At 36.3% G+C, this 21,873-nt stretch overlaps 1 protein-coding gene and 1 pseudogene across 8 annotated transcripts in view; one reads left to right on the top strand and one right to left on the bottom strand.

Annotated features, from left to right (window-relative positions):
- The window catches only part of LOC131523481 (NACHT, LRR and PYD domains-containing protein 3-like), a 40,936-nt gene extending 19,800 nt beyond the window's left edge, over nucleotides 1-21,136 (bottom strand). For 2 of the 8 annotated variants that reach the window (XM_058749907.1, XM_058749914.1), the window contains exons 1-5: nucleotides 14,870-14,968; nucleotides 14,675-14,725; nucleotides 10,457-10,600; nucleotides 2,975-3,136; nucleotides 2,772-2,828 (exon numbers count right to left, since the gene is read on the bottom strand). In XM_058749907.1, the coding sequence (XP_058605890.1) occupies nucleotides 2,772-2,828; nucleotides 2,975-3,136; nucleotides 10,457-10,600; nucleotides 14,675-14,718 (407 nt within the window). In that variant the 5' untranslated portion in view covers nucleotides 14,719-14,725; nucleotides 14,870-14,968. Of the gene's footprint in view, nucleotides 1-2,771; nucleotides 2,829-2,974; nucleotides 3,137-10,456; nucleotides 10,601-10,862; nucleotides 12,199-14,650; nucleotides 14,726-14,869; nucleotides 15,000-15,203; nucleotides 15,293-16,723; nucleotides 16,771-19,306 lie in introns of those variants that run through there. The other 6 variants (XM_058749911.1, XM_058749910.1, XM_058749912.1 and 3 more) reach the window with 6 other exon arrangements.
- LOC131523534 (NACHT, LRR and PYD domains-containing protein 3-like) overlaps nucleotides 1-21,873 on the top strand; it is a 454,982-nt pseudogene that overhangs the window by 150,568 nt on the left and 282,541 nt on the right.

The raw sequence follows: 21,873 nt of genomic DNA, 5'->3' as shown, positions 1-21,873 counted from the left end.
GTAATTTTCATCCATGTATTTAGACCTGGGCTCTGCTCTGACACCAACAATATATTCATTAAATATATACTTATCGCTTTTCCTCCATTCTTGAGGTATATATCCAAAATATAAGGTTTCGGTTTCCAGGGGCATTACACATTAAAAATATCTTGCTGGGCAATGTGTATCTTACCCCAAAATCTTTGATAACTGGACAATCACAAAAAATGTGGTAATCATTGGATTTTGGTTCCCCCAGTTTCTCCAGCAAACATTACTAACATTGTGAGATTTCTGAGAGGGTTTAATAAATTATCTTTTCAGATTTTTCCAGCCAAAATCCATTTCTGTGAACTGGTGCACTTCCATTGGTACCTCCAAATTATTTTCTGCTGATACAGTTATGCCACCACCCTTCTCTCATTTTGTTTTAATTTAGGAAGTTTAATGTTTATTCTGTCTTTCTTAAATATTTAAAACAATTACATATACAAAAGATGATCATATATACCAATACATGAGTTATATGCTTTTCTAAACAATTCAATAATACTTGTGTCATATTTTTTACCTTCACATTAATCTTTGCATCTGTAGGTATGGATAGAAGTCCAGTGATTCAAATGAATGTTTCTTTTTGAATATTTCAAAACTAGGTGATATGTCTCCTTTTATTACATTGCATAGAACTGTTATTCCTTTAGCTGTGCAGTCCTTAAATCTATCTAACATGTCGGTGTAAAATGTGAGCCATATGTACACCATATTCCCCTCTAATTTATATTCTTTTATAATAGTTTTAATAGTAAAGTTTTAATAGTAAATAGGTTAATAGTATAGCCGAGAACACACTACACAACTGTCAGAGCGTTTATGAATGTAATTTGGTCTGACCTAAAATCTCCTGATTTGAAGAGTATCAGTCACACAGGATTAGTTTTTAATATACGTGTATTCAAATTAATTTTTACTTCAGAAGTTAACTGCAATGTTTATGGTCTTTTCGCCCAAGATAAGTGATATTTTGAAGTTGTTAAGGTGGGTGTGTCAGCTATACACTTGCTGACACAGTAAACTGATCCAACACAAAATATATTTCTTTATGTACCTGTATGTAAAACAGAATTTAAAACAGAATTTAACACAGAGTAACAGCTCACTACCAGTTACAAAAGACACTGTCTGTCACAGGCATTTCTAGTTGCATTTTTCATCAATTCATTTCTTAAATTATCCTTTGACTATGTTCTGGACCGCCATCTAGTGGCGAAAATGTTTTTTGGCCCGATGCCAAACTTACTTGCCGACCCCTGGCATATACACTACATCACAGGGTCCCATCATACAGGCACATGGCTTCTCCTATCATTGATATGCTGATGACACACAGCTCCACCACTCCCTGCCACTCCAACTCTATAGCATGATTTCACCATCCAGCTAGTTTCTTCTACAATTACCCCAAGTTCGGTCAGAAATCTTGGTGTAATCTTTGATGACCAGGTGACCTTCAAAGACCATATTGCAAAGACTGCTCGATCTTGCAGGTTTGCATTGCACAACATCAGAAAGATCAGGCCCTTTCTAATGGAGCATGCTGCACAACGTCTTGTCCAGGCCCTTGTCATTTCTAGACTGGACTGCAATGCTCTTCTGGCCTGACTTCCATCATGCACAATCAAACCTCTACAAATGATTCAGAATGCAGCAGCACGACTGGTCTTCAACGAGCCCAAAAGAGCCCATATTACACCTCTCTTTATCTCCTTGCACTGGCTACCGGTTGAGGCTCGCATCAAGTTCAAGACATTGATGCTTGCATATACAACAACCATAGGCTCTGCACCCGTCTACTTCCACTCACTCTTACGAATCTACATTTCCTCCAGAAGTCTGAGATCTGCTAGTGAGTGACACCTCGTGATACCGTCACAGAGAGGCACAAAATCATTTTCCAGAACATTTTCGTTCACTGTTCCTGGCTGGTGGAATGATCTTCCCACCCAACCCGGAATGCTGATTTATTCCTTCCCTTTCTAGCTTGTACTTGTTTTGAACAATGCCTGAAACTTGGTGTTACGAGAACTCCCTGTGTCTGTTTGCCTCTTTAAGATGAATCGCTGATGTATTCCCCAATTGTAAGTCGCTTTGGATAAAAGCATCTGCAAAATGACTAAATGTAAATGTATTACAAAAGCCAAATTGAATTTTACCGGTAAGTATTGCATGGGTAAAAAAAAAAGACATGAATTAATCTTTTAAAATATAATCAAATTATTTTTGGCAAAGAAAGTGCAGCATAAAATAAGCGTACTGTTAAAATTCAAACATGGAGGGGAAAAATTATATTCTTTTTTAATTTTTTTAATTTAATTTGTAATTTTAAATCATTTTACTATTATTATTACTTTGAGAAGTACATTCTATGGTTCAATTGTAATATAAATGACATGTACACATAATTATGAAGAATATTAATATTACATTCATGATAAGTCCAGAAAGGCCTTCTCATCAATTAACTGAATATCCCAAATAAACTTCATCCACTTCATAAATTCATTCTGTTAATCTTTAGTATCTGTTCTTCTAATGTATGGTTTATATCTCCTTACATTTAGAGAGAAGAAGAAAAATAATGTTAGCCTTCTATCCCCTTTCCATCCAATTAGATTTGATCAGATATCTGATTAGATTTTACAGACACACAGATGGAAATACATCACATAAATACAAGTTACATAAAATTAGAAGACATCTATATTTAAAAAAAAAAAAAACAACAAAACCTTGCATATGCTTTCTCCTCCTCTTCCTTTTTTTTCCGCTTCCGACTTGTAGGTGTGCTATATCATGAAAAAAATATTTTAGTGTTTATATGTCATCTTCTATTTACAAATATTGAAAGGACAACACTGCAAAACTGTTTGCTCCTCTTGAAAACATCTCATTAAACGTTTCACTCCAGCAGCTAAATTATGTTTATACTCACTCAGGGTCAGAGGTCACTGCTCCATCACTCAAATTAAGAGGCTGGGGCATGGATGCGTCGCTCTTCATAGATGCACAGCTGGGTTCTGGAGATGCTGCTTTGTGTGTGTGAACATCCTCCTGCTCTCTCTTCTCACAGACTCTCATTTTACAGGCAGTGCTTCTGAAATAAACAAAAATATACAACTAAAATGGGACATACAAAAGGAATACTGAAAAAGGAAATGTCTTACGAATTCTTATGCCACACTACATTAAAATATTAAGTAAAACAAATTATACTTTCCTGACATACTCACAAACACATTTAAACTAAGCTACAAAGCTTTGGATTAACAATCACCAAACATACCCAAAATAATTTAATCAATTAAAGTATTTAAACGTCATTAACGTCACGTCTGTAAACATAAAGTTGTTGTCCCGGCCAGTAGGCTATTGCATGTGAGGATCCTGCAGGTGGCGGATCGTTTATAGCCTTTTCTCACAGCAGCTGGAATAATTAAGTGTATCATTTTGATGGCGGATTGTATTCCAGAAAGGATTATGTGTTTATGAAACACATGTGAATGAAATGAAATTATATTTCAGTTTTAAATGTGCTTCTGATTACAGATAGCCTGGGATTACACAAGATTAAACAAGATTTGTATTTGAAAGAAAACCAGTTCGAATGGAGAATTGTTTGCTTTTTGGGTTAAAAGAATTTCTTAATATGAAATTCGAATTGTATGACAATTAGATATTAGACTGTACAGAAATTGAAATCTACACGCTAATATACACTATACTCATAGTCACGCAATGCTGATGTTGATAACATTAATAATTTGAGAATAAAGTATAACAATAATAATAATTTGCACAGTTTGATGCGATATGAGTTAACCGATCGTTAGATTAAATCACCAAGTGAACATCCACACCGGTGCGGTGACTGACTGCCACACATTCACCTCCAAACATTAGATTAATCCGTGCTGAAGCCGTGCGGAGCACAGCCCATGCAAGCAAGATAATTCAGCACACAGCTGCAATTCCAGGTTTTCAAACAGAGATGGCGACAAAGAGGCAAAACTTACAGACTGCTGCTTTAATGAATACGACTGCTTTTCCTCATGATATGTAACTACACTGTAAAAAGGTTGCTGTAAATTTTACAATAATTTACTGGCAGCTGGATGCCAGTAAGTTACTGTAAAAATGATTAGAGTATTATTACTGTAATTGCATTCACAGTATAATAATGACTTTACTGTATTTTCCTTTACAGTATTATTACTGTATTTTCATTTTTCAGTGCTGTAGTGTTTATTTTCATGTAGTTTAAATTACCTGTAAAAAACAATCAAATTGTGGTACAGCACTGTAATCCATGATTTTTACCACCCCAACCCCATAAAAATCACAATAACTCATGAGCATTAGCTCTGATAATATTCTTTTTAATTGTTGAACATTTTCTTTTTAAAAGTACAAATTACAAGTCTTGATCTCTAGGATGAACTAGCTGAAAAAAGGGCATCACAACAGTCCCCTGGGCACTTTGTATCATGGCAAAACATACACATACTGAAAAGCAAAAACAAGTAAGTACACTAATCAAAAGTTTTTGAACGGTAAGATTTTTGATGTTTTTAAAGAATTCTCTTTTGCTCACCAAGCCTGCATGTTAATAAAATTAAATAATACAGTAAAAATGAGTTTGTGTTGTTGTGTTAAATTTCAGTAATTTTGACAGTCAAAGTTGACAAGCTCCGATGAGAAACAGCAGGATGGGATTCAGGCAGATCCTTTTTCTTTGCACCCTCTTTACAGAATTCCAGCTGACCTGTGACTTTCAATGCATTTGGTGCCACAAAAATCTGAATGAACCTGCAAGCACAAGAAAAAAAAAAAGCATTATTTTTCAAAGCAGCGTTTACAGAATTTGCCTCAACTGTCAAACTTGGTGCTGTATGCACTTTGATGTTAATAAAACCTTATATACTACATCTGAACGCACCTACAAAGGAAGGTACATAATTAGTTGATAATCCATCACATTCAAATTATTAAAGCTCCATTTTTTACAATGCATTCTCAATCAGTAGAGCTAGAATGTGCTAGAATGCTGAATTAATGGGTTTGATTCCAGGGGCGGTTCTAGGGTGAGTGGATATCCGGGGCTTAGCCCAGAGACATTAATTTATGTATCAGAATACACTGGATACAAGTCAAATAAAACAGGCTATGCTGAAAAGTTACATTGGCTAAGTGGCTTAATAATTTTTTTAAAGCGACAATTGTAATTAATTATAATTTGCACTTACAAATTGCATAAATAATATTATGAAATTAATGTTTTAAATATAAACACAAAAATATGTAATGATAGAAAAAAAAATAGAATGATACTTTTAAAAATTAGACTAAAATTACCAGTAGGTGGCAGCAAGCCACTGTCTTAATGACTGAGCCATTGAGTCATTTATTCAATCTATTCATTAAAAACTGCTGATTATTTCAGGAACAAAGAAACTGTTTTTATGAATGGATCAGTGAATCACTGATTCAAGGCATTCAAATAAGGTAAATTCTTTCAGTAATGAAACACTTGTGTGCAGAGACACACAACATGGCTTTGCTTAGAACCGTTTTTGCGAAAAGACAATATTTTCTTCACGATTTAAATCACTTAATATTAACTTCTTGTTTATTGAATTTTGTTGCCCTGACACTTAGTAAAGTCTGCCACAGACCATGCTAAATGCTAACCAATCTGTTCATATAATCTAGTCATTTCTAAATGTGTGTCCTAGAAAATCTGTGCTTATAATATCATGATTAAAAATCTATATTTGTTGCTATACAGTAACAGTAATCTAATTTTGTCAGATGGCTACAGTAAGTTAAAGATACCTGAAGCAGCTGCATTTTGCTGTTTAAGTGCTGGTTTAATAGAAATCATTTTAATGCGCATGAAAACTCAATCTTGATGCGCACACACCCCTAGCGCCGCCCCTGTTTGATTCCCAGGGAATGAATAACTTAATAAAATGTGTAGGGGAGCGTAGGGCACAAACTAACACTGGGTAAGTTGTAACACACATGGTTTAAATATTTCCACACATGCTAGCATAACCAAATTTACAGTATTTACTAGCTGCCATATCAACACTATATAGAGAATAAAGTGCACCAAAATTCCAAAATCTTTTGAAGATGTCGCTGAATATTTATTCTACCAAAGCAGAAGTACATTTCTGGCTAAAGTAAATTGTCATCTCAGTTTTTAGTATTCATTTAAAATTAGACAAATCTGCTATTATTTTAATCTCCAATCTGTTATCAGTTTAGATAGTTTTATAATGCTTCGCTAACTAGCAGAAGACACTAATCAGTTTTAAATTCCAGTTTCACAGATGGGGAATGTTGTAACACTGTGTTACAATGTGTCCCACTATTTTTAAACTATGCTATTCTATGACATTAGCAATGCAATTTACACCATTTACTTTTATGAATTTCAATGAGAAGCCACAAGAAGCAGGTGAATAAAGACTGAGAATGTTGCATTTTGGCTCGTTTATGTGTCTCGTGTCCTGTGTCCTATGACAGCTGTGTCTGGAGGGAGGGGAGTGTATCATTTCTGAATTTCTGAATGTGTTTCTTCATTTGCGCACTCTGTTTTGAACTACACTGTATACGTAGCTGTTAATAAATGTGTTCAAAAGTTAATGATTTAATTTTATTGACAAAATATTTTAGTTTGTCTTGTATATTTTTTCATTAGATCCGATAATATTTTAAGCTGTCATATGGTGATGTTACAACGTGCCCCTCACATGTTACAATGTACCCCACCTACGGGGCATGTTGTCACTTCCATTCTTTTGAGATAAATAATAGGGCTGTGACGGTGGCAGATTTTTACCACCGCGGTGGTAATGGACGAACAACCGCCGGTGGCACGGTGTTGTGTATATTTATATATATATATATATAATTCTGAATCGCAAAAATAAATAAATGAGGCTCAATCATCTATTAACAAATGTGAGTGTTTACTTTAGCACTTCCGTCAGTGAACATTCAGCCTGCAAAACACTAAAATAAATATCAAAGAAATACAGTTAAATAGGAAAGTAGCCTTAAAGTTAAATACACCCTGTCTACCTCACGCGAGCGGCGCGGAGAGAACCCATTATAATCAGTGATGCTGTCTACACTAGATGCGGCGCGATACGACACGACAAATCCCTCACAGTAAACTGCCTCGTCCTATTTATGACATACTGACACAAAGTTCAAATGTCCTGTGTAGACAGACTCAACCTGTTGTGCCGCGACCGGTTTAGACACGGTTCACTGTTCCGCCACCAAGCAAGCGGGTGCTTTAACTCCTCGTCTGCACGCGCTCTCTGTGGAATAGGAATCACGGCATATGTTGCCACATTTCTTGTTAGCATCTTCCATTTACTGCTGTCTCGTTTGTATTTGACCAGTTTGGAGAAAGCCTCACCGTTACAAACCTGCCGGGCGTTTGCGATCACGTGAACTTGAAGACACTTGTACAAACGCGGATGGGTGACATGAATGGAAATGATTCCAGATCGGCGATGTAGTATTTGGTTTCCCAAAAAGGTCCATCGCTCATCACGAAATAAATTTGCTGAATGCAGAATAAACTGTATTTTCCTGCGCTCAAACAAGCCAATCTAAAGGAAATGCCGTGCATGGCGTTTGAGGTAATTTGATAGATTTATAGTCTAAATAAAACAATCTGCAACTGTATATTATTACACTTGTATATAAAACTTTTGTATTATGCTTGCTATAGATTGTGTGACGTCACGTGCACTACCGCGACAACCGCGGTGACAACCGACCATCGCGGTGATGCGGTTGTCACGGCGACCGTCACAGCCCTAATAAATAACGAAAAACATATACACCTGTAATTATGAAACAATGCAAAATATTCATACTAGACAAGTGTGAAATTAAAGTGTATAAAAAAATTATACACTGAACCTCCCATGGATTTACACATGCTAAGAAAGTCAGTGTTAGGTTGTGTCCCGTGCTCCCCTACATTAAATACAATATAACTTGCTTTGGCTAAAAGCATCTGGCAAATGCATGAATGTAAATGCAATGTAAAACAAAATGCATTTTGGGTTACCTAATTCTGCATTTCTGTAAAATGGACATCTGGCTGTATGATGATTCTGCCCTCATATTCAGGATCCTGTTTTTGCTTGGAGAAATCTCCTGTAACAGATAGAGTCACAACACCCTTTTGGTATTACTATAGTTTATGATCAGAAAAAAACTACCAACTAGTAATACAAACATTTTGAATAAAATAAACATTTTTGGTAACACTTTACAATAGGGTGTCATTTGTTAACATTGGTTAATGTATTAACTAACATGAACAAACAATGAACAATGCATTTATTACACTATTTATTAATCTTTGTTAATGTTAGTTAATGACAATACAGTTGTTGTTTATTCCATGTTAGTTCACAGTGCATTAACTAATGTTAACAAACACAACTTGTGATTTTAATAATGCATTGGTAAATGCTTAAATTTACATTAACTAAGCTTAATAAATGCTGTAGAAGCATTGTTCATTAATGTTTTTAACTAACGTTAATGTTAACTAATGAACCTTAGGCCCCGTTTATACTAGTGCGTTTTCATTTTAAAACGCATAACTTTTGCTACGGTTACGCCTATCGTTTACACAACTCCGGTGTTTTCAAGGTTGAAAACGGAGACTTCTGAAAACACTGCAGACCCGTTTTAGTTTCAGAAATCTGGTGTAGCGTTTCAGTGGAAACGGACCAAAACGGAGACTTTTGAAAATGATGGCGTGGCTGACCACATTCTCTCTGCGTATCCTTGACGACCATGTAAACAATAACAGAACGCTCTGTATTGAACCAAAGTCTCTTTAAGACAAGTCATGTCACTCGGCGGTCATCTTTGAAACGCCTCTGGGGCATCCAAGTGCAGCTCCTATCTCTTTGAATGGGGAAACAAAATTCTCCAAAACTGTTCACTAAGCTTACGATTAAATTTCATAACTGAAATCACCAAAGAAATCTGACAACAGCTGTATCATAAACGGGGCCTTATTGTAAAGTGTTACCACATTTTTTATATTTATAAGCAAATCTTACTATATTAATATATTGCTAGCCCGTTCCTCTCTTTAAAATGTAAGTTAGTGGAGAACTGCAGCCCGTGGCTAATTTGGCTACTTTAGTAACATTAGATGAAAGCTCACCTGTTACGACGGCAATCACAGAAAAAGACTCCAATACTCCTCCGATGCAGACGACATGACCACAAGATCACAAACTTGAAAATAAAATACAAAAGATGTACTTTAGAGTGGTATTTCTTAACTCAGTTTTCCTCAGTATTTCATGTTAGCTCACGGTTTTATTTTACGTCTCTCACTGAATAGGGACCGTCTCTAAAGTTACATACGACATTGGTACACACGTTTCTAACTTAAATAGCATTTGAAGAGAATTACACTTGCGATAAAGAGGCAGTGTACAGAAGATATTATGCTTCTCTGTGTTCGTTAACTTCGGCTAACTGACATTATTAACTTACCAGTTGATGTTATCATCGACACTATGGCATTTACAAGAAGAGGCTCCAAAATACACCTCCGACGTTGTCGACAAAATCTAGACTAGAAATTTGAAAAGAACAAACAAAAGAAGTACTTGAAAATACTGTTTAAAATCTCCACTGAACTGAAACAGTGGTGTTGCCTACGCACTTTACCTCAGTAACATTATTTCACGTTAGTTCGTTGTTAAGGTTAACTAAGGACTCGCCAGATTAACTAACTTGCATCAAAGGGCAGCAGAACCTACAAACGTGTTTCTCGGTTTAATAAGGTTTATTTTGAGTAATATAGGTGACCTTAATTTACTCACCAGTCGATGTTATCACTGTTAAGGCAGCGTTAATCCGGCCGTCAGTCAGAAAAAAAGGCCCCAACTCCTGACATGAAAAACGACACGATGAATAATGTTAGTTTGCTGTTAACAAGTTAAAACATCTTAAAATATCTCAGTTTTGCATAAAACAGAAATGATATAGGCCTACTAACCTTTTTGTCCAGTTAACAGTGCAACGTGTATCTTTTGTCCTTTTACCACTGTTTCCACCAAACAGCAAACAAAATAAATCTCCCTTGCCATTGGTCAGTTTTTCGCAGGAAAAGTTCACTACTGTAAATTTACAGTAGTTTACTGTAGTGACCATATATTTTCCCATAATCATTTGCAGTTTAAAGTAAAATACTGTTTATAAATTTTACAGTATCTTACTGTATATAATACAGTAAAACACTGTTCAAATGACAAAAATCGGTTACAGTGTAGATAATATCTAGTATCTTACATCAGAAATGCCTTGAAAAGTTTCAAATGTACAGCAGTTAAATCATGTTTATGCTCACTCAAGGTCAGAAGTCACAGCTCCATCACTGAAATTATGAGGCTGATGCATGGATGCATCACTCTTCACAGACACACAGCTGGGTTCTGGAGTAGGAACATCCTCCTTCTCTCTCTTCTCATAGCGACTCATTTTACAGGCAGTGCTGTAGAAATAAACAAGAATATACAACTGAAATGACTTTAGACATAAAAAAGGAATAATGAAAAAGGAAACTTCTTTACAAATTCTTAATGCCTAGTATGTTTAGTAAAACAAACCAACAGATTTTTGGTAACACTTTATAATAACTTTCATTAATAAATCATTAACAAACATTATGTAATGCATAACGGATCATTAGTTCATTTATATTCACATATCTAGAAATGTGAAATAATGTTTACTAATAAATGTATTAACATTACCTAATAATTAACATTTCAAGTTTAGAGATAGATTCCGTACGGAACACAGCTATGCTGTCAGCACGGAGGGCTTTCGCTTGGTGTTGAGGCTACTGGGGCTCATGGCCTCGATGGTAGCGGTTGTTCGACTGGGTCTCCTATTTATGCGTGCAGTCCAGAGGTGGGCATTGAGCACAGGGTTGCATGCCGTGCTGCATTTGAACAGACAAGTGACGGTTAAGCCATTGTGCGTTTGAGTTAACATTCTGATTCTGTGGGAAAACCCCGCTCTGTTGTCAGAGGGGGTTCCCCTGGGCAGGGTTACGTCACGAATAGTAGTGTCGACAGATGCGTCACTACATGGATGGGGAGCTCTGTGCCAAGGGAGTAGAGCCCTGCACGGGCCTAAAACTTAGGCCCTAGCCCAGCCCTGGCCCGAGACGCTCAGGCCCTAGCCCGGCCCGTGTCCGACAGCTCATCAGAATTCTCGGCCCGAGTCCAACTCGAGCCCGCCTTTTTTCCCCCTTCTCCCAAAACAGCGTATCTACTACTGTTTCAGCTATTAAAATAGTTCAGTTTTGTATGAAATGGCAAAGTGATTGTATTTCGTTTCGTTTTTTTATTAAGTTAATTTTGAAAAACGTTTGGAGCATTTTTTTATTCGTTAAATGTAAGTATTTGTTTTTTAAAGTAATGTCCAAGCAGCCAGCAGAAGACAGCGAGTTGATCATAGCCTATGTTTGATCAATTTAGCTTTCTCAAATCATCATGACTTCTCTGAAATTAAATCTATAATTATAAAACAGCTCCACAATGTTAGTTTAAACGCTTGACCTAGATAAATGTGCACTGATGCATATCCAGTAGTTTGTGCAGAGAGTGGAAGCTGAAGCGCGCTTTACAGGACGCGCCAGAACGATCACTTGCATTGGAAACATTTCAAAATACGCTGTCATTTTTGCTCATACAGGTAAGAGTAAAAGGCTACGTTGTTCGGAACTGTAAAGGGTCTACTTTTATTTGTGTGCACTCACAATATCAACAAAACGTGCTTTTATAAAATAAAGAAGAAAAAAAAGCAGTTTCGGATTTGAGCAAGCGGAGCACTTCTGAAAAACCGAAACACAGCATATAGCCTACTTACCTCACTGACTTGATAAATATAGTATCTATAGAAAGCTTTGAATTACTACTTTAAAACGAAATAATTCGAATCGAAAACAAAAACTCTAAAGGCGCATCCAGTGAGGAGATGGCGAGTCGGGATCATCATCAAATGCATGGCTGATCAAAAATGCAGCTTTTCCCGAAGCATTGGGAACTTTTTGTAACTCCACGCTCCAACTTCTCCCTGATGCTCTGCATGGTCACCTGTATGCTATTGTGTACGTATATGCGTTACGTATTGCTTAGGCAACATAGCCACGGGAACATATTTTATCTGGGGGGTGCTGGGGGGCGGGGCTTGATGTTGCAGGGCGAGGCCATGTTGGGGGATTTTAGACAAAATCCTAATATTTAATAGCCCAAACTCTTATAGATTAACATACAAATGAATAAAGAGTTATATGCGAACCAACATATATTTGTGCTTTTGTGATTTTAGTTATATCATTTATTTTATAATTTATTAAATATTTATATTATTTAATGGGATTTTACTAAATATTAACATCATTCATATGCCAAAGTTGGTCAGTGCACTTTGGCGAATTCTCTCATCAGAAACAACAAAGTGCAGTTGTACATGCGATGTAAATAAGAGATTAAATAATCATACACTGCAGACAGCTTCACAGTATTATAGCCTAACTGGAGCTTTTTTAGTGTGCTCTAAAAAAAGACTCATGCTAGATTGAATTCAGTGATATTCTTTGATAATGTAAATGTTCTTGGCTCACTGTATAATTTGTTCCTTGTTTGAATAATCGTGGACGTGCTGCTTATAATTAAACTTAAAATGTATTTTTATCAGGTGAAGTACAAGTTCAGTCTTATTAAAATATTTTATGACATAATATGGCAGGCTACTTGCCTAAAACGTTATGATTTTCATGGTTAAAAGATTATTTTTTACTTTATAGTGTTACTGTGACATAAACTTGTACACATTCACTTGTTGAACTTTTCCCAAACTATAATGCCAGACTAAAATATGTTGAGCGCAACATTTTGAAATATGATAGGCAGCCTTTCATTGCATCTAAATGTTGTAGGACTATCATTTTAGCTCGCATTCTTTGGCTGCGGTGAGCACAGACCGAGCCACTGTCGTTTCCCTCCTTCTGGGAACAGCAGTTATATGCATAACTCAACGTTTGGCATGCTTCAATGACTCATAAAGACAGTCACTTGCTGCTACCTACTGGCGGTTTACTTTCATAGTAGCTTATCTTTGCATTTTTTTCCAACATTTCATATTTGTATATAAAAAAATATATATTCTAAAACACTGAGCTCACAACATTATTTATGCTGTTATAATTTTGCATGCAGTGTAAATGCATTCGTGCTATATTTCAGCTACATTGAACTGTCTGTGTAAATGCATCTGAATGCCGCTCCAGTCACTTCTGTTTCTTCTGCAGTTGAAAGATCGATTTTGTAGATACTGATTTCATATGATTGGTAACAGCCCTATATTATCTTATTATATTAAGTGAAATTATTAATAAAATGTAAGAATTTGATATGTAAGATGATGCATGCATTTAATACGGTAAGGGAAAAATGCTCTTTAAATAGGTCAAAAATGAGCTGGAAATCAATTTAAATAAATTTTTGTATGCAGTATTAAACCATAAAAACGTAATTTCCCAACAACAAAATTGTGGCCAGTGAAAATGCAGAGTGGCTAGTACATTTGGAAAACCACTAGCAACAGTGGCTGGTGAGCAAAAGAGTTAATGTCAAGCCCTGGATGTCAGTTTAATGCGCTTATGTACTTTTATTTTTAGTGTTTCTTCTAGAATTTTATTTGAGATTGTTAATATAACCCAATTTCAATGTTACATTAATATAACGCTTATGTTAACAGTCCACTTATGAATGTCAAGATTGTTATCTGAAATTTTAAATTTAACTTTTGAACTTTTGCTTCCTGATTTTTCAGTACAACCCTGATTCAGTGATTAGATGAGATTCACAGCAGTCCTGGCTGGACTGGGACACAATCTCAGGTCAGGAGTCCCACACTTATTCAGGCAGCCAATAAACCCATAGAAAAAAAAACGAAAAAAAAAAAAAACACTATTGGTATAAACATGTTGTGCTGATTGATTATTGAATGTCCCTGAAGCAAATATAACTATTTAATTATGTTCTTAATCATTTTCGATATATAGTAATTCTATGCAAATGTCTCATTTCAAAGGCAACGCCCTCCCGAGGTCATCAAGGCTATCTCATTTCAGAAAAGTAATCATTATATTCCAAAGTAAGAAATAAGTCATTTCACTTCACAAAGAATAACATTCAATTTTAATTCTAGGTCGTGGAAACACTATAATACCACATCCTATATTTGCAAGTCAAGAAAAGCAGATTCATGATATACTTAGTATTGAATACTGAATTCAGAAATCACCCGTGTCGAGCAGGCAATAATATAAAATAAAATAAAGTACAAATAAATGAAAATGAGAGGGGCAGCGGGCCAAATCAGTCCCTCAGGAATTTCTCCCGATGTCCAGACCTGATGTGCTCACTTCATCTCTGAGAAATCACTCTTCACATTTACACCTATTAGCTAGATCTTTGGATTATTTATGATTTTACTAAACTCTAGATGCAGACACGGTGTCACTGACCTAGGATAGTTCTGGTTTTGTTACCGTATTTCTGTGACTGCAAAAGCCAGACGGAACTTGATCAGCATGTACTTGCTGCCAAAAGTAAGAAAAATTCTCAGTCGAGACTAAAACATCTGGAATTACTCTTACATTACAGCAGTACAGAAATATGAGTATACGTGCAGACTCATACTGAATTAATGCATGATTATTAATCCAGTGTTTGTTCAAGCCTACCTCTGTCACAACGAGGAACAGCAAACACAAACTTCAGTTCAAACCATTGTCTCTAACAGATAGCACAAACAACTTTCTCTCCTGATGTTGATAACTTTCTTCCCATCACAAAATGGAGTCTGTTTAAAACAGTTTCATTTTCGACAATGTCACGTGACCAGTGAAAAAGAGAATCTTGAATAGTTGTTAAATTAATTTTCTGGGTTCAGTACAACTGAAAATCTATTGAAAGCATATGTGCGAACAGTACGATTGAAATTGCTTTTATACAACAGTACACTAAACAAGAATTTAACATTGACCAGCATACATTTTAGGCACAGTATCCAGTTACCTTGTCTATTTTTGTAAAGTCAACGAAAATATTCCTACATGATTCAAACATTCGAGAAACACACAGCTGCGGTATTTGGTGCGAATGAACAAATCCTTTGAATAAACGATTCATTGAACCACTCATAATGCAGTCACTTATTGCCACCTACTGGCGAAACAATGTAACACACAGAAAGACTGAAAAACGTGAGTTATATTATATTATATCTGTGTAGGAGCCATTTTGGAGCAATATGTGTTTTGTCCATGAGAGGGCATTGTGACACCTTTGTATATTAAGAGCACCTGGTTAATTAGAAGGGATGTTTTGGTGGCAGGAAAGCAAACTGTTTTTTGACCGTGATTGTGCTTACAGCTACAAGTTATCCTGCTCACTAGCTTATTGTGTCAAATGGCTATATTGTTTTGGGACTGAGCTTAATGCATAACTGTGCAAGGAATAATATGGACTATGGACGATGTGTTTGCTATCTGCAAGGTATGAAACACTCATTTGTATGTCATGAATTAAAAGAAGAGCTCACAGGAAGCAAGCCACAAGAACTGTTATAGGTTGAAGCACAATAAAGGACACTGTTTGCATTTTAACATCAGTGTGCATGGATTCAATTTGCTCAGCCTGCTTTGTTAAATAACCCATTGTGGGTTTGAATTTTAAAACTGGATTTTAAAACAGTGGCCATCACAGCAAATGTGATTATTGTGATCTTTTGAATGGAATAGACAGTTCATACTGTGCTGATAACCAGTTTTCTTCTTCCCACAAATGCCAGATGCACACTCAGTTTGCTCCTATTCTCCTATAAGTATAATGTTTTGTATTGTGAACTTGCTTGTTGTGTCTGATTATGTTTTTTAAATGAACTTGCCAAAATTATTTGACCGAGACTTTTCTTATGTTGTTTGTTTTAATGTCCATTCATAATCAGACAACTGTTTATCAATATAAATGACAATTATTAACATAAATTAAAGAAATGTATATAAATAACCTTTGCTGGAAGAAAAAATAGAAATATGAAACATTTATGAGTTAAAATTAGACCAGCTTTTAGTCAACAAGAGCTGACATTGCTTTAAAGTGTGCAGTGTGAGTTACTTTAACCCAGCTTGTGTTCTGTTCAATGTTTACCCAGCACTTGATTGCCAGCTGGGTTGTTTTTAACCAGCCCTTGTTACGTGTGTGTGTGTGTGTGTGTGTGCATGTTTATGTGGGGACACAAATTTGTATAATAACATGGGTATGACAGAGGTATTACAATTTGAAGGTGGTTTATGAGGACACTGCCCATGTCCCCGTAAATCAAAAGGCTTAAAAAACATACTAAATGGTGTTGTTTTTTTTAATCTAAAAATGCAGACAGTCTCCTGTAAGGGGTAGGTTTAGGTGTAGGGTTGGTGTAGGGCAATAGCACATACAGTTTGTACAGTATAAAAACCATTACGCCTATGGAGAGTCCCCGTAAACCACATAAACCAACGTGTGTGTGTGTGTGTGTGTGTGTGTGCGTGACCTACATTTCTTTAGTCCTGTTGTAATCCTGAACTCTCCTTCATGATCCACACTATAAAAACAAACGATTGTCACACTCAGTATATTAATATTACTAATTTAATAATTAAGATTTTACATAAATTGGGTATTTAATTGAAGGACACTCATGTGAGGCTTATCATAAACTTGCAAAATTATTATTTTTTTATTGCAAACATGAAATATCTGCAGTGGGTACTGTAAACATTTACATATAAATAAATGTAAATATTGACTTAATTTTGGCCTGTTCATCACACAAAATTATCACACAACTTCAGAAGACCTTTAATTTATATCCTCTGATGAAGATCCTTTGAGATTCTTTGTCTGTCCTCCAGCATTTTATGTAGTTCCTACTTCACAGTCTCTATCATTGGATAATGACGAACCCACCTTACGTTCACTGATCATTTGTATAATAACATGGGTATGACAGAGGTATTACAATTTGAAGGTGGTTTATGAGGACACTGCCCATGTCCCCGTAAATCAAAAGGCTTAAAAACATACTAAATGGTGTTGTTTTTTAATCTAAAAATGCAGACAGTCTCCTGTAAGGGGTAGGTTTAGGTGTAGGGTTGGTGTAGGGCAATAGCACATACAGTTTGTACAGTATAAAACCATTACGCCTATGGAGAGTCCCGTAAACCACATAAACCAACGTGTGTGTGTGTGCATGTTTATGTGGGGACACAAATTTGTATAATAACATGGGTATGACAGAGGTATTACAATTTGAAGGTGGTTTATGAGGACACTGCCCATGTCCCCGTAAATCAAAAGGCTTAAAAACATACTAAATGGTGTTGTTTTTTAATCTAAAAATGCAGACAGTCTCCTGTAAGGGGTAGGTTTAGGTGTAGGGTTGGTGTAGGGCAATAGCACATACAGTTTGTACAGTATAAAACCATTACGCCTATGGAGAGTCCCGTAAACCACATAAACCAACGTGTGTGTGTGTGCGTGACCTACATTTCTTTAGTCCTGTTGTAATCCTGAACTCTCCTTCATGATCCACACTATAAAACAAACGATTGTCACACTCAGTATATTAATATTACTAATTTAATAATTAAGATTTTACATAAATTGGGTATTTAATTGAAGGACACTCATGTGAGGCTTATCATAAACTTGCAAAATTATTATTTTTTATTGCAAACATGAAATATCTGCAGTGGTACTGTAAACATTTACATATAAATAAATGTAAATATTGACTTAATTTTGGCCTGTTCATCACACAAAATTATCACACAACTTCAGAAGACCTTTAATTTATATCCTCTGATGAAGATCCTTTGAGATTCTTTGTCTGTCCTCCAGCATTTTATGTAGTTCCTACTTCACAGTCTCTATCATTGGATAATGACGAACCCACCTTACGTTCACTGATCATTTGTATAATAACATGGGTATGACAGAGGTATTACAATTTGAAGGTGGTTTATGAGGACACTGCCCATGTCCCCGTAAATCAAAAGGCTTAAAAACATACTAAATGGTGTTGTTTTTTAATCTAAAAATGCAGACAGTCTCCTGTAAGGGGTAGGTTTAGGTGTAGGGTTGGTGTAGGGCAATAGCACATACAGTTTGTACAGTATAAAACCATTACGCCTATGGAGAGTCCCGTAAACCACATAAACCAACGTGTGTGTGTGTGCATGTTTATGTGGGGACACAAATTTGTATAATAACATGGGTATGACAGAGGTATTACAATTTGAAGGTGGTTTATGAGGACACTGCCCATGTCCCCGTAAATCAAAAGGCTTAAAAACATACTAAATGGTGTTGTTTTTTAATCTAAAAATGCAGACAGTCTCCTGTAAGGGGTAGGTTTAGGTGTAGGGTTGGTGTAGGGCAATAGCACATACAGTTTGTACAGTATAAAACCATTACGCCTATGGAGAGTCCCGTAAACCACATAAACCAACGTGTGTGTGTGTGCGTGACCTACATTTCTTTAGTCCTGTTGTAATCCTGAACTCTCCTTCATGATCCACACTATAAAACAAACGATTGTCACACTCAGTATATTAATATTACTAATTTAATAATTAAGATTTTACATAAATTGGGTATTTAATTGAAGGACACTCATGTGAGGCTTATCATAAACTTGCAAAATTATTATTTTTTTTTATTGCAAACATGAAATATCTGCAGTGGGTACTGTAAACATTTACATATAAATAAATGTAAATATTGACTTAATTTTGGCCTGTTCATCACACAAAATTATCACACAACTTCAGAAGACCTTTAATTTATATCCTCTGATGAAGATCCTTTGAGATTCTTTGTCTGTCCTCCAGCATTTTATGTAGTTCCTACTTCACAGTCTCTATCATTGGATAATGACGAACCCACCTTTACGTTCACTGATCATTTGTGTCTATACCTTTTCATTTGTTCAAGTGTTTTAATCAATAACTGATTTTCATCTACTAACTGCAGAAATCTCTTGCTGTTCAGCTGTGCTTAAAAGCTCTGCTTTATTCAGTATCATGAGGTCAAACATCAAACACTCATGACAGGATGATTGTTAGTGCTGAACATACCTGAGTTTGTCCAGTCTGTAGTTTGGATCAGATAGCAGCTTGACTAATGATTGTCCTGGGTGATTGTAGCTCAGATCCAGCTCTCTCAGGTGTGAGGGGTTTGAACTCAGAGCTGAAGCCAGAAAACAACAGCCTTCCTCCGTCACCATACAGCCAGATAATCTACAAACACAAACAGTCAATACTCACCAATGTTGAGACTGCAGTAAATTTTTCATATTCAAAATATTAAAAAATAATCAGTTAATTAAATAAATAATATTTGAATACTAAAATAAAATATTAAACAAAAAATTATTTTATCTAATACTAGGCCTATACTGCTGTAATGCAAGTTTAGTCAACATAATCAGAGTCTACATAATTCTCAGACTCAGGAACAAAGGAAAGCTCGATACCAATCTCAATCAAGTGAACAAGTGCCCTAATGATAGCTACTGAGTGTCACGAATCTGGTTCGTGGTCTTTTGTCCGACTGCCACAAGAGGTCGCCTCTCCATCATATTGACTCTCACACCACACATCACACTGGACTGCATTTCCCATCATCCATTGCACTGGTGACACATTTTTTTGCACTGTTGTTCACATTGTCATTTAAATGCAACTGCCATCAGTCTCATGTGTGAACCGTATACGGCCCTGAAGTGAACCGCATGCGCAGAAGAAGACGTGACGTCAGACGCAGCGCACTGTGTTTGCGGAAATAAAAATGGATGCTGCTCGTGTTAGCGTGTGTTTAGCAATTTTTAAGTTAATGTGCAATCGGAGCCTAAATAACGAAGTGATAAGAAGAAGAATATGAAGAAGAAGGAGAGCACGATTTCCTCCAGCGCAGAATTGTGACGTCTGTCGCATTTCAATGACGTAAAAAATCGCATGAAATGCGGCATGGCCGTTCAGACTGAAGTCGCATTGCAAAACATCGGATATGTATCCGATTTAGGACCACATATGAAAGTGGTCTGGGCCTGATTTGAAAAAATCGGATTTGTGCTGTTCAGACTGTCATAAGAAAATCAGATATGGGTCATATTTGGTCAAAAAAGTCGGATTTGGGCCACTTCAACCTACAGTGTGAACTAAGCCATACACTAACTGTTGCACGTCACCCCCGGACTGCATTTCCCAACATTCATTGCACTAAGTACATACAGCTGTCTCAATCACACGTGCACAACTGAGAACTATTACACACCCTACATAAACCAGGGACTTCCTTTCACAGATCGCCGAGTATTGGTCTGCGTATAGCACTACCCTAGTGTTAGCTGCCTTACCGAGCCATTCTGTGTTTTCTGTTTAGTTCCTGTGTTGTCTGCGTTTATCGCTCTCCTAGTGATAGCACTCTACGGAGCCTTTTCCCTGTCAAGTCAAGTCAAGTCTTAATTTATATAGCGCTTTTAACAATACAGATTGTGTCAAAGCACTTAACAGTATCAAATTGGAAGATAGAGTGTCAGTAATGTATAATGATAAGATTAAACACTCAATTTTCAGTTAAAGGCATTTCATTATTGAATTCAGACATGTCATTGTCTAGCTCAGTTTAGTTTAAATAGTATCTGTGCAATCAAATCGGAGATAATCGCTAGAAATTAAATGTCTGTCTTAGTCTCTAGTCTCAGTGTCTGGTTCTAGTCTAGTCTAGTCATTTCGTGTTGCCTTTTCCTGTTTGCTGTTCTCCTGCCTTTGTATCTTGGAGGGGTTGGTTACCCATTCCACATCCTTGTAGTGTTTGCAACACTGACTCCCTACAGTGTTGAACTACAAGCATATCAAGAAGAAAACGGCCCTTTTCTAAGGCCCAATCCCATTTTTACCCCTTAGCCCTTCCCCTTTCCCTCGATTTGTCTCAATTCTCTTTTGGTTGGAGGGTAGGGCCAGATAGCCCTTCAAACAAAGATTTTTCGGGACCACACTACAAATGAAGGGGTATGAATTTTCACAGCATAAACCAGCTACAGTGGCAACATGGCTGCCCGAGCGAACAAAAAGACACTTAAATGTAAGCATTATTGACATTAATAAAGATTTTAATGAAAAGTAATCATTTGTTGTTATATTCAATCATACAATTGCGGTTATGTTATTCAAAGAAATGTTTGCAAAAAAATCGCTAAGGTTTGCTAACGTTAAACCATTAACGTTACTGAATGCACGACATTGCCAAAACATATTTTCATGTCTGATCAGGGCAATAACCATCATAGATATTGAGGGGGTATACTCCCCCCAATAATTAGAAATCGCTAGACCTTTTTCTCAAATATTGCCAATTCGAGAGAGAGAGAGAGAGTTAGATAGAGTTAGAAAGAGATGAAAGTTGCGTGTATGCGCGTCTGTGCCTGTGCGTCTCTCTTTGTTACTTCAAAAACAGCGATTTTATCCTCTTGTTGCTGGAAAATATAATGTACCGATTTAGTATTTAAACTGTTATTAATAAAAGTCGTGGGGCAGTGTTGACCAGTTTCTATGTTCCTGGGCTGTGAGAGCTGCACGATCTCCGGTGTGTGTGTGTGTGTCAGTAAGCGGCGTGTGCTGCGCGTTAATATAAGGCTCTAATA

Source organism: Onychostoma macrolepis, chromosome 17 (assembly GCF_012432095.1).
Source record: "Onychostoma macrolepis isolate SWU-2019 chromosome 17, ASM1243209v1, whole genome shotgun sequence".
In the NCBI taxonomy this organism is placed as follows: domain Eukaryota; kingdom Metazoa; phylum Chordata; class Actinopteri; order Cypriniformes; family Cyprinidae; genus Onychostoma; species Onychostoma macrolepis.
The sequence above is the reverse complement of the archived record's forward strand: the minus strand, read 5'-3'. Positions and strand labels throughout refer to the sequence as shown.